The sequence below is a fragment of the Vipera berus genome, assembly GCF_964194415.1.
Source record: "Vipera berus genome assembly, chromosome: 6".
Lineage (NCBI taxonomy): Eukaryota > Metazoa > Chordata > Lepidosauria > Squamata > Viperidae > Vipera > Vipera berus.
In genome coordinates this window covers 77,036,866-77,050,692 of record NC_138208.1, presented here as the reverse complement: position 1 = coordinate 77,050,692, position 13,827 = coordinate 77,036,866, and the positions used below count along the sequence as shown (strand labels likewise).

Genomic DNA, 13,827 nt, shown 5'->3' with positions numbered 1-13,827 from the left:
TCCAGCCAATTGGATTTTATCCATTCCAGACTTATGAAGCCCCATCTGAAACTACATTGAAAACATGCACTTTCTTTCCAAGTGCAAAAGGGGAAGTTCCAGAACAACAATACATGGAATTTGGACCAGAGGGCATAATAATCTAACTTGGACTGCATGACTCACAATAGTGTCTGAATCTGAGGCAACTTCCCCATTCACTTCCTGTCTCCCTCCCATGTGCATCCACGAGCGCTCTTTTGCAAGATGAAAATGGGTGTTCCTTCTTTTTTTAATCCTGGCCCCATCTGATTTTCTTCTTGAGAAATCAAATACTGTAATCCGCCCTTTCTCCCATTTTGCAGCTGTGTGCAAATTCAGATCATAAGTACACACTAAACAAAATGAACAAACTGCCCTGCTGAGAGCAAGAAAATAAGCGTGAATTTTTAATTCAATAGAATATCTTGCTTGTCGCTTTTCCTTTAGGCCTTCATATCTTTTGGGGTTTAAAGAACCTTTTCGAAGTTCTTTAAAGTTTCAAATGTAAGAGCAATTTGCAGAAACACTTGAGATGAGCCAGTATAACCTACTGAGGGCATTTGATGCTTGTTGCACAGAGGGATGAAAGCAAAGTCGGCTCTTAAAGTTATACCTATATGTGACATTGGCTCAACCTCTTTACAGGTTATGTTCAGGTACATGCTCTATCCCTCCTCCAGAGACCCAAGCTCAGAACTGCTGCATTCCTTAACCTCAACATCTTCTTCATCACATTGCCAACAAGAGTATTCATACAAGCTACAGCTAAAAGAAGGATGTGAATATTGAATAAACAGTGATCACAAGAGAATCAATGCCATATGTCAAGCAATGCCGTATTTAGGACAGTTGTAGAATCCCACCATATTTCAGATAGGTTTGTGCAACAGAGAGGCAGAGAGAAGAAAATGTTTAAAGAAGGAGAGTTTTAAACTCTCTTTATTAAATAATAGGAAATAATTTTCTTTCTCCCATTTCCAATGAACTTGAGGAAGGACTTGAAAATGACACTTCTCATTGCCACTCCAAAACTTCATTGTCTCTCAGTTTAATAGAGATTAGCTCTCAGTTAACTTAAACAGATTTAGTCTCAAACAAATGTATTTTAAAACTTGATCAGTTTCAATACTCTAGAACAGACATGTCAAACTCACGACGTCGTGTGACGTTGCGCAACGTATCAGGACTGTTTTGCCATTGCCGGCAATGGGGTGGGTGCGGCTTCTGTGTGATGCACCCAGCCCGTTTGACACCCCTGCTCTAGAAGGATGATTTGTTTCTCTGAATGTTCTTACAATGTTTTGGGGGAAGGGTATTCCTGGCAAAAATCCCAAATCTTTTTATGGGTTCCAAAACACTGCAGATTATTTAAGTTTATGTTAACTGTCAAAGAGAACCCTAGTTAAGGAGCTAAATGATAATATAAACATTCTCTCCAACAGCTGAAAGACCATTTCTATGTCAATTGAGTGCAATACCTTGTGTTAAGGACTACAAAATAAGTCCATTAGGATGGTTCTTGATTGCTCTGTTGTTTCTTTTCAATGCTACAGAAAGGTGAGAGCAGATACAACCTGGATGTATAGGTAGAGACTAAATTCAGTAGTCTAATATTTATCCTAAATTTTCAAACAACCACTTATAGAAAAGAGTTTTATATCCAGCGTGGATAATACACCAATATGTTATTTCCCTAAGACTTCACTTCTTATTGTCTGCCCTGGTAAACCTATTAACAAAAATAAAACTGATTATATAGGATTGGCCTTCAAAACAGCTAAAATACTTCAGCCACTCTAGAAGGCAATACGACTATTGCCTGCAGCTCCGGAATCAAGTATATTAAAACAGGAGTATAGTTGTTCCTAAGGTACTCAAAAAAACCACCTTACAGATTAATTTATATCATTGTAGTCATTAAATAAACACATGATTCAAGAAAAGTCTGTCTTTGTGTTCAAATTTCAGTATAACAAGTATTCACTGTTACCTTTTCAGATGATGCTGATGGTTCTACTAAGAGGGGTTTCTGCTCACTGGACTTGTCACTATGATCATATTCTTGCACAGCAGAATTGGGCATGTGTCCCTTCCTGAGCCGTATAACTGGCTCCAGAGTGCTTGCATCCCCAAGATCTGTTGATTCGTTCATGAGATCAAGGCTCTTCCTGAAAAGAAGTTCTTATTTTTTCCAGCAAGAGGCAGTGACGAATCGGCTAGTTCTGAAAAACAAAGTTGATACTGATAAACATGTCACCGCTAAGTTATGTAAACCTATCTAGTATCTTTTCTTTTTACAGGTACCAAAAACCATAACCATCAAGAATACACATTTGGATGGAAAGAAGTCTCTTTTCTGGAATCTTATAGCATTAACAAAGCATCAACAAACATCCAGTTGAGCCACTAAACAAAACAGTCTGAGTCTGCTGTCTTTCTTTGCTGCCACTGAATTTTATTTTTTTATTTTAATTCCATTTATATCCTGCCCTTCTCCGAAGACTCAGGGCGGCTTACAAGCTTAGCAGTAGCCTTCATTCTATGTATATGCCTGCTTATTAGGGCTTTCACACACACCCCAAGCGGCATTATTACAAAGTCAGCTTAATTGCCCTCAACAATCTGAGTCCTCATTTTACCTACCTCGGAAGGATGGAAGGCTGAGTCAACCTTGAGCCTGGTGGGATGCGAACCTGCACTAATTGCAGGCAGCTGGTGTTACTTAAGGAGGCATTAGCCCACTGCGCCACCAAGGCTCTATGAGGTGATTAATACCGCAGATATAAAGTGAAGCAGATTTTATTACAAACAAAAAGTTTTGTCATAAAATAGGAACTGCTATCATCTAGATCAGGGGTGTCAAACTCTCAACGTCACGTGACGTGTCACGACTTTTTTTCCATTGCCGGCAATGGAGTGGGCGCGGTTTCAGCATGACGCATCCGGCCTCCGGGCCGGCAGTTTGATACCCCTGATCTAGATAATAATGGATGTCTAGGAAAGCAGGAATCCATTGAGACAAGTCAAACAGGGAGCCTCCAGCAAAATGAATGGAATTAAAAATAAAACGAACGAAGTGAGTTGGGATAATGTTGGAAGTGAGAGAAGGCTAAAAGTACTAATTTTAGAGACCTGCGTGGGAATGACTGTGATATGCTGGAGAATGGAACTGTGTCATTGTCCAAGAAAAGGAAAGCATAACTGCTATAATAAGCATGTTGAAAGACAGTAAGGATAGACACAGTGCTAACTGAAGACATGTTAACATAGGAATGTGCTTTCCTTATGGAGCATCTGTGCAACTTGTATAACATGTATGTAAAGTGAGTGTTCTATATTACAGTATTGGAAGAACATGGTCATTATATTCTTTCCCTATACAATAGGGAAATGTAGCAAGAATGAATAAAAAAACAACAACCCTATAGCTGGGTTAATCTGTTAACTATATCTCTAAAAGTACTTGACAGATATTTTTAAAAATTAAGCTTTTAACAGATTTTTATAAAAATGATAGCATAAGACAAAAAAAACCCCCACTACTGATAAAGCATGAGAAAGATATAGGTAATCCTCTAGTTATGACCACAACTGGAACTTTCCATTGTTAAACAAGGTGGTTCTAAAGTGAGTTGTGCAAGATTTTAGAACCTTTTTGCTAGTTGTAAAATGAATCACTATAGTTGTTAAGTGAAACATGCAATTGTTAAGCAAATCCTGAAATTGCAATCTTTCTCTTTAAAAAAAAATCAAGAAAATATTTAAGAAAAACAAGATAAGAGTAACCTTGAACACCAGGTGTGAAACTTCATTATGGAAGAGTTTCAAAAACAAATCCATGCTATGTGGGAAATATCTTACCAAACTTATCAGTTCCTTTCTACAGCTGGCGATGAAATAAGAGCTTTTGGAAAAGAATTAGAAAGCATCTCGATGAAACAAACTCAAACTCAAACTATGACTACAACTAATATATTATTGGGACAGAACTTAACAGAAGAAATTGAACAATCAAATACATTGGCAGAAGAATTAAATATTCAACAAATACAGGCTTCTCAAGATTATAATGGAGAACAGATGGGAAAAAATTATTTAGACCAGGACAATTATATCAAGAGGTGAAAATAATGAGAAGATTTGGTGCTGTTGACAGATGGTTCAATCCTTCAAGAGTGGAGACTGGAAGGCCACTTCAATATGATATAGCAATATAAGAATGCTTTGATGACCCTGGCAAAGAAGCGAAAAATGACATGGCAAAGGAAGAAAGAAAGAATAAGATGGAAGAAATATGAACATTCTTAAGAGACCTGAAATAGATAATACCAAAATAGACAGGATTGTATTGGGATTAGGTAGAGGCTGAATGCCATTTTAGAGGAAAAGTGGAACATACTTTTAATAATTTTATTAGTATTATTGCTTCTCTTTATCTAGTTTTAGATAAAGATAAATTTAGTTTTATCTAGTAGAAGATATCTACCTGACAATATTACTTATAACATTAGTTAACCCTGAGTCAACTAAGTTCTCATCCAACATAAATTATTAATTTTTAATGTTATATAACCTCTGACCTTGAATACATGACTGAAAAGCAGCTGGGGAATGTTGTTGATAGCTTTAATGAAGTAAAAATGCCACCTCCACCCAATACCAATAATGCACTTTAACTGTCAGCAATGTACAAGTCATATTACCAATACTGATTGGGAAAAGTGACATTATTAGAAGTACACAAAATACAATCAATTCCATAGATTGTGTGTTTTAATCACAAAAAATCTTTATACTATATTTTACGTTACAGAACTCATAAATGTATAAAGCTTAAAAATAAAAGGATTGTACCATTTCAAGTAAAACAGAGTCTAGAAACTAGTTCTTGTCTATTTCTCAAATTTGATATTAGAAAGCATTCCGTAAGTGTGTGCTTAGTTCCCCTTTTAGTAATAATTATAATGCTATATTATGGAAAGTAAGCTTCCTAGATAATATTAATACAATATTAAGAAGCACAACAATTTTGTTATCTCAGATTTCTAACAGACATACTGATAGATACCAATTCAGCAAGTAACCCCACTATAGTGTGTGGTTACTATTAATCAGCCTCATGTCATGTGGATTCAGATGGAATGCTATTAACTCTACTTACAGAGGCTTAGAGATATTGAATAAAATGCAATATAAAATGTTAAGGATTTAAAATTTTAAATTTAAAAATATAAGGATTTTAAATTTAAAAATTCAATTAAAATATAATTTGAATACAATACAAAACATTCACACATAAAATGTTACTGATGGCCAAGCTATCTTTACCTGTAAAATACTTTATCACAGTTATGAAAAGAATAAACATCACCATCAAAAGCTGACTAAACAAAAAATACTTCATCTGTCTGTCTTCCTACATACTTCACAAGGCAACAATCCCATTTTAAGTTAAATTATTATGCAAGGAAATGACAGTCTTCACTTCAGATAAATGCAGTAATTTGTGTACCGGTATAACTAAATGCTCACAGCATCAAAACAGGGCTCTCTAAATTAAGCTTCCTAATCCTCATCCCATAATTCTGTATTTTCATTACAGTACATCTGTGTAACTACTGAATTACTCTTATTAGCTTCATAGTAATATTATTGCTAATAATGTATGGCCTGAGCCAATCATAAGTGCCACTTATTCTAAACTGTATATTTAACTAAGCATGCAGAAGACAACTTCCTGTAATTATACAGATGTTTTGGGGGCCATATTGTTTGGTTCCCTCTGCCTCAAGGACTCCAAGATACAACCTGCTCAACAGTACTGATTTAAATGAAATTCACAGAAATCCCATGATACATGACAAATATATTTTTATTAAGTAAAAGCAAACCAGAAAAGAAACTCTACAAGACATGAATCATGGCTGGTGTTTTCATGATGTTACATCTACTGAAATGAGCTCCTAGCTATTTGAATACAAAGCAGCAATGAAAACTAGATGCTTTTGTGGGAGAATTCTGAGATAGATGACTTTATAGATGGTATAAAAGTAAAGGTAAAGGATTCCCCTATCCAGTTTTTTCTGACTCTAGTGCTTATCTCCACATTTCTTAGCTGAGGAAGGTAGCGTTGTCCAGACATTTCCATGATCATGTGGCCAGCAAGACTATATGCCGAGATACACAAAACGCTGTTACCTTCCCACCAAAGTGGTACCTGTTTATCTTTATTTTATTTTAAAATAGAGTATGAACATACCATACAAATTTTATTTTATTTTAAAATAGGAAAAGAAATAAGGTTAGGACTACAGACATCCCTTCATCCCTTCCCATTTCATTCCTAAACTATGTACAACACGTTAGGTATTCAGTTACTAGTAAAAATTTTTGAGGAGTACAGATTTGCACACACAGGTCTCTCCACCTGGCAGAATAACCACAATAATATGCTGGTTTAGTTTGTACAACATGGTACATTGGGTATTACTGAATTATTACATGAATGAAGGCAAATGTACGTGTGCCAGGATAATGTTGCAGGATCCAGTCTGGGTCAGTCATGCATTTGAAAGCTTGGAAGACTAAACCTCTGGTACTGGTGACCTACCCTGATTGCATCATGAATTATTATATTTTCTTCATTTACACAATGCACCCAGACATAAATTAACCAAACAGGCTAGAACTGCATAAAACATTATACCATAAAAAGTAAGACAAGGTTGAAATTAATCAAATTTAGTACTTGCTGCAAATACACACTACATAAGAGTTTTAATTAATCTGATTAAATATGTGATCCAGCCAATGCCTTAATTGCAATAAATATCCTGCATCAAGAACCTCCTATATTATTAAACTAAAACAGAAAAAGCACACATTTACCTGGTGTGTGTGTGTGTGTGTGTATACATGTATTTCAGGAAAGTGCTGTACATTACTTCTCACCAGTTTTCTCAATTTTAGAGGGCAGTGGGCATATGGAAACTTGATAAAAGTGTTGTTGTGCCTTGGAAAGTTCCTTGCAATAGATGGATGGCAAACTAATGAGGCTAAATGACAAGTAAATTGCACAAATCCAATCTGCAGCCTTAATTTAACAAACTGCCTGTCCAAAGTCTATGCAATGACAAACTCAAAATGCATGATATTAAGATAAAATACATTACAATGTAATGACATGGAGGCTTGGCAGCTTCAAAGCAAGGAACTGAAGACATTGTATAAAATGAAGAAATAGCTGCAATCTAGATTAGAAAAAAAACAGATGTAACAAAGGATAACTGAGTCATATTTATTTAGGAGGACACTTCTTGACAGTCAGCCAATATCGAGTGTTTAACAAATATCAATTTTTACCCAAATAACATGATGTCCCTTAATCTTTAAAGACTGTAGTTATATACCCTGAAGTAGAAATGCCTCCTTAAAAAGACAGGCACACAAAGTTGCACACTATTGAGCAAATATTCTTTAAACAACTGTTCAGCAAACTAATTTTAAAGCTTATGCAATCAAAAAGTCAACAACTTTGCCCCAATGAGGCTTCAATATTGCTGCTGACAAAGTGTTCTTTATCACTGCTCACTAGTGATATCTTTCTAAGGGACATCTTAGCAAGATACTAAGATAAGTAAGCAAAGGTTGTATTTTAATGCAGTACTTTGTGAATGCAGGTTATTTAATTTAATATCGCTCAAACAAAAGACACAAATATAATGTATAATATACATTTCAACTATATGACTGGATAATTGCATCAGCGATAAGAGAAAATAGGCTTTATTCTCAAATTATACAACCATGGAGATTGAACTGGCTTAGGCTTTGGTATTCATTACACTAAACAGCTCCTCATCCTATTTGAGTTTCTTCTTATCAGGCCATCATCAATCTATAACATATGAGCAATCACAACCAAGAGCAATCAGTAGCGTAGTTACTGTGCTTCTAAATTAGAAATCCAATATATGTGCACTAAAATTACGAGTAAATCCAATCATCTGGTTTGAAAATTGCCTTTTAAAACCAGGCCTAGTAGTCAGGGATTGTGATTAGTTTCTTTCAGATACTTTCACTGAACAAACCAAAGAGTAATCAGTGAAGTTGAAGCATTTCCTATGTAGTAGAAATAAAGTGGAGAAAAAGTTTTACATTTGTCAATAAGCAAGAAGCAACTTACCATCTGGAAATAATTTTTTTTAAGCAGAAGAGAAAATTTTATTCAATCTGTTAACTCCACAGGTAGCAAAGTGTTTATTTTATGGCTCCTTTTACAAGAAAAAAGTACAAGGGTTTCAATATGGCCACAGTTAACTTAATAAACAGCCAAATGAAATTCCCCAATGTATCTTTAAACAACTGGATAAGAAATAGTAAAAAAAAAGGTTGTCATAAATTTGAAATGAAAATGGTTTACTTTTACTTTATTACTTGGTATGGTATATGTATTTTGGCCTAGCTTATTCATCATTAATCCTTTCTAATATGTTATTAATTCAATTAACATTTTAAATTTCACATGCTGCAGGTCTCTTTAAAATCATTTCTGGAATACAATCATTTTTAACATTATTCATAGAGCAGGTGATCATCAACAATATTCTACCCAAACCAGTTATGAAATGTTCCTATACAAATAGTCTAACTGGAAAGCTTTTTGAAGATGACATATATTCAACCTAAATTTTTCAGCTGTTAAATACACAATGCTAAGCACGTTGATTTGTGCTTAGATTGTAAGCCGCCCTGAGTCTTCGGAGAAGGGCGGGATATAAATGGGATTAAAATAAAAATAAAATAAATAAAATAAATAAAACATATGGAACAGAATATTAAATAAATGTGAAGAAAGATGGGATACAAGTCAGTATTCCAATGAAATATGCAAAGTGTACCAGGTGTACACCTTAATATGCAATGTAATATGTAAAGTATATCTCTGTTTACCTAGAATCTGCCTACAGCATACCCTGAACTGATACTCATTGTTTATAAACCAGTCTGAAGTGTTTTAGTTCAGACATGACAGGTGAAAATTGTTATGAAGGCTTCTCTGTACAAACACAATTCCAAGGAGAAAAAGGGAATCAGGGTAGATCCTCTCTTTAGATTTTTCATTTTCTCTCTGGATAGTTATTTGATTTTCTTTAAGCATAGGCATATTCATGTATGTCTGTTCTTACCTATAATCATACACAGTGCAATGATATATATCACCTTAGTTAGAATTATGTTTTTCAAAGCAAAATAATTACTTGGCTTTAAAGACATTCCAGACCTTGTGAATGCTACAACACTGGAAGTTTTTAAGAAGAGACTGGGCCACCATTTGTCTGAAACGGTATAGGCCCTAGGGTTTCCTGCCCGAGCAGGGGGTTGGACTAGAAGACCTCAAAGGTCTCCTCCAACTCTATTATTGTTGTTATTGTTATATAGGCAAGTACATGACAAAATAGTATACTACCAGCAGCAAGAAATTCTTTCTCAGCTCCTTGAAGACAGGATACAATTTAATGAAATATAGTATAAAAAACCCAGATACTGCTTATGATTAAAGACTTCTAACACAGTACCTCAAAGCTAATACTGAATTGTTTTCCAGATTTTCTACTTTAAAAACCATGGGCAGAGCTCAGTTAACTCCAAATTGCACCCAAACACTGTTGTTTATAAGCTAGCATACTGAATATTTCTATTTTTTTACATTGGAAATGTGAGTATTTAAAAACACCCACTCCTATTAAGAGCTAGTTTAGGGTAGTGGCACCTGGCTAGCAACTGGGAGACCCTGAATTCTAGTTCCACCTTAGGGATGAAGCCAGACAGATAACCTTGAGACAGTCACTATCTCTCAGGTATGGAAAGAAGAAAGCAATGGTCAACCACTTCTGAAAATGTCACCAAGAAAACTGCAGGGACCTGTCCAGGCAGCCACCAGTAAACAAAGTCAAACATACTCCTATTATGTGCCTCTGTATCTTCCCTTCCTGTTACTCAATCTTTACCACTTTCATTTTGGTATCCCCAGTGATAGAAAAACAGAAGCTGATGAAGTGAAAGCATCTAATTTACTACTTCCGAGATTTCCATCAGTTTCAGTTGAAAATAACTTGCCTAGGATTATACTGTAAAAGAAGAGTGATGGAGCTGATAGATTTCCCAGTTCTGACCCACTTCCACTAAAGCTGATGGAACATTCAAAGGTGCTTTGATCTCTACCATATAGAGTGGTGTTGTTTGATAACAATTACCATCTTCCTTTTTATCAGTTCTTAGTGGTTCTGATGGTCATTAAACCTCACATAGTTCAGTGGGGCTTACTCCTCCAAATGTACAAAATTTATTGTACTGAAGGATCAGCTGGGTTGAGTGTCATCATGTATGTTATGCCTCTGAAAAAAGTAGTATATTAAATTTGGGGTAAATATATACAATTATGTACCATCAAGTCATTTTCAACTTCTATCAACCTCATATTTTCTCTTCATGATAAAGATACATAGCTAATATTTATAAATACTGCATATATTGATAAGACATGCCTTTCTTCAGTCTCAGGCAAATGATTAGTCAAGTGCTATCAAACCTGGTTCATAACTCAATTCACTATTAAACCAAGTAAAAACATTTAATTTTAATATTTACCAGTACTTACACAAAATATTTCAGTTGAGATTACTCAAATCGTTCATATTACTTCTTGTCTTTTGCCACTAAAGTTACCCGAAATGTACCAAAGTATCTTGACAGCCCTTGTACTGCAAATCCTGGAATACTTTAACCCCCAAATGCTTACAAGCTTCAAATTACCCTATTGCTAATTAAGAGGGTTTCATGCAGTGTTGCTCCTGCAAATGTATTGAAGCCTGCCAATTTTCCATGCAGTATTTCATCCAAGACTTATAAAGTTTTTTACAAATATAACTTGGTGGAGCAGTGGGCTAATGCCTCCTTAAGTAACACCAACTGCCTGCAATTAGTGCAGGTTCGCATCCCACCAGGCTCAAGGTTGACTCAGCCTTCCACCCTTCCGAGGTAGGTAAAATGAGGACCCAGATTGTTGGGGGCAATTAAGCTGACTTTGTAATAATGCCGCTTGGGGTGTGTGTGTGAAAGCCCTAATAAGCAGGCATATACATAGAATGAAGGCTATTGCTAAGCACATTGATTTGTGCTTAGATTGTAAGCCGCCCTGAGTCTTCTTCAGAGAAGGGCGGGATATAAATGGGATTAAAAAAAAAAAGTTGCTGTTCCTTCAAGGGCCGTCATTTTACCCAAAACAGAACGAATGGTAAAATTCCTCTTATAGCATTCACTTGCAGTAATTCCTATTACATTTTATGTTTAATATCCAATGTTTAGTGATGTAAACCTACCTAAAGACTATTAGAGCCTTTATTACTCTAAAGAGAAAGATGGAGGGGGGGGCCTATAAATAAACTGTTGATTCCCCCGTTTTTTTATTGTTACAACGTCCAAAAAGGACAGACCCGAGTAGGCACACAAACGTGCATCCCATGAGGACCCAGATTGTTGGGGGCAATAAGCTGACTTTGTAATAATGCCGCTTGGCGGGGGCCGAAAGCCCTAATAAGCAGGCATATACATAGAATGAAGGCTATTGCTAAGCACATTGGTTTGTGCTTAAATTGTAAGCCGCCCTGAGTCTTCGGAGAAGGGCGGGATATAAATGGGATTAAAATAAATTAAAATAAAATAAATAAATAACCAACCTGACAGCCTTGAGTGCTAAGTATATAATAGAGGCTGCTTTTGGAAGGAAGCAAGTTACCTTCTTCTACCACACTGGATGGTAAACTCAGGCTAAATAAAAACAGCAACTACTTATTTTGAAAGGAGGGGGGGGAAAAAAACCTTCAGTTTTTGTTTGCGTTTTCCTCTTTTTTAAAAAAAAAAACTGGCTATTTCTCAATTCCCCGCTCACGTTAGAAACGCCAAGGCTAGGGCAGGTGGCTGAACACCTGGCTATTACAAGACTCGGAGGGTATCGAGAAATGAAAGAGTTTCCAGCTAGGGGGGCATTTGCCCAGATTCGTCTTATATACCAATTACGCCCCTTTTTGGACCGAGATGCCCTACGTACAGTCACCCACGCACTCGTTACCTCCCGTATTGATTACTGTAATGCTCTCTACATGGGGCTGCCCTTAAAGACCACCCGGAGGCTTCAGCTGGTGCAGAATGCAGCTGCGCGGGTTGTGATGGGAGCTTCCCGATACTCCCATATTACACCCCTCCTGCGGGAGCTGCATTGGCTACCAGTTGCCCTCCGGGTGAGATTTAAGGTGCTGGTACTTACCTTTAAAGCCCTACATGGCTTAGGTCCGGGATACTTGCAGGACCATCTGCTGCCGGGAACAAATTCCCATCGTCCAGTACGCTCACACAGAGAAGGCCTCCTCAGGGTACCGTCAGCTAGGCAATGTCGGCTGGCGACCCCCAGGGGGAGGGCCTTCTCTGTGGGAGCACCAACCCTATGGAATCAGCTTCCCCCTGAGCTTCGGATAGCCCAAAACCTCCAATCCTTTCGCCGCGGCCTCAAAACACACCTGTTCCACCAAGCTGACCTAGACAGACAGGCATCTTAATTAATTTATATTTAGTATTTTTAATTCATTTTTAAATTCTCTAATTTTTTATTGCACTGATGTTCTCAATTTCATTTATCTTGATTTATGCACTTATTATATGTTTTATTGTGAGCCGCCCTGAGTCCTTCAGGAGATAGGGCGGGATATAAATCCCATCAATAAATAAATAAATAAATAAATAGTTCAGGGGTAGGCAACCTCGGCTCTTTTATGACTCATGGACTTCAATTCCCAGAATTCCTGAGCCAGCTACGCTGGCTCAGGAATTCTGGGAGTTGAAGTCCATGAGTCATAAAAGAGCCGAGGTTGCCTACCCCTGAGCTAGTTGAAAACGTGGGACGGTGTGGAACATTTTAAAAGTATCCCAATAGGTAAAATTAAAAGCGCACGCACTGTCTGTCTCTCGAGGTGCCCGAAAAGGGAAGAAAATCCCGATCGCCGCTGAGACGGGCCCGGGAGAAGCTCGTCGCCAAGGTCAGCAGCCGCCCGAGAAGAAGAGGCGCCGGCGGAGGAGAGAGCCCGGGCAGCCCACGGGCGCCAGTCCCCGGGCCGACGGGCCTACGACTGCGCCCCACGAAGTGACGGTAGGGGGGAGGGAAACCCTTGGTGACCCGGGCCTAATGACCACCCGCCCTCGGGACCGAAGCCCGCATCTCTCGTCTCCCACTGCCGCCTTACCAGACGCCTTCTCGCTCCGGTGTCCCGATGCTGAGGCGGTCGGAGGGAGGGAGGGAGGCCCCACGGTGCCGCCGGCGCCTCCGGGAATCCCGCCCCCTCCGCCGTGCTGGCCGCCTCCCCGGTTTTCCGTTGCTCTTTGCCCTATGGAATCAACATCGCAAGAGGCGCCGCGAGCCAATCGGAGCCCGCCTCGGCCGCGTAGGTCGACGTTGTCGGCCACGCCAACCGACGTGCAGAAAAAAGGGCGGCTCTGGCTCGGCCCAATGCACTCTGGGCAATGTAGTAAACGGGAGGCAGGTGATTAGGCTCGGAGCCTGAGCCGAAGGGCTCTCTAAGGAAATCGCTTATGGCAGGGGGTCTTCAAACTGGGCCCTTTTATGACTCATGGACTTCAACTCCCAGAATTCCTCAGCCAGGCATGCTGGCTGAGGAATTCTGGGAGTTGAAGTCCATGAGTCATAAAAGGGCCAAGTTTGAAGACCCCCCTGGCTTATGGGATGGGGGGGAGAGG

General features: G+C 38.2%; 1 protein-coding gene across 2 annotated transcripts in view; it reads right to left on the bottom strand.

Annotated features, from left to right (window-relative positions):
- The window catches only part of ADIPOR2 (adiponectin receptor 2), a 33,240-nt gene extending 19,727 nt beyond the window's left edge, over positions 1 to 13,513 (bottom strand). The window contains exons 1-2 of one of the 2 annotated variants that reach the window (XM_081331442.1): positions 13,317 to 13,513; positions 2,012 to 2,243 (exon numbers count right to left, since the gene is read on the bottom strand). In XM_081331442.1, the coding sequence (XP_081187568.1) occupies positions 2,012 to 2,173 (162 nt within the window). In that variant the 5' untranslated portion in view covers positions 2,174 to 2,243; positions 13,317 to 13,513. Of the gene's footprint in view, positions 1 to 2,011; positions 2,244 to 13,031; positions 13,262 to 13,316 lie in introns of those variants that run through there. The other variant, XM_081331443.1, reaches the window with a different exon arrangement.
- Positions 13,514 to 13,827: the final 314 nt, after the last annotated feature.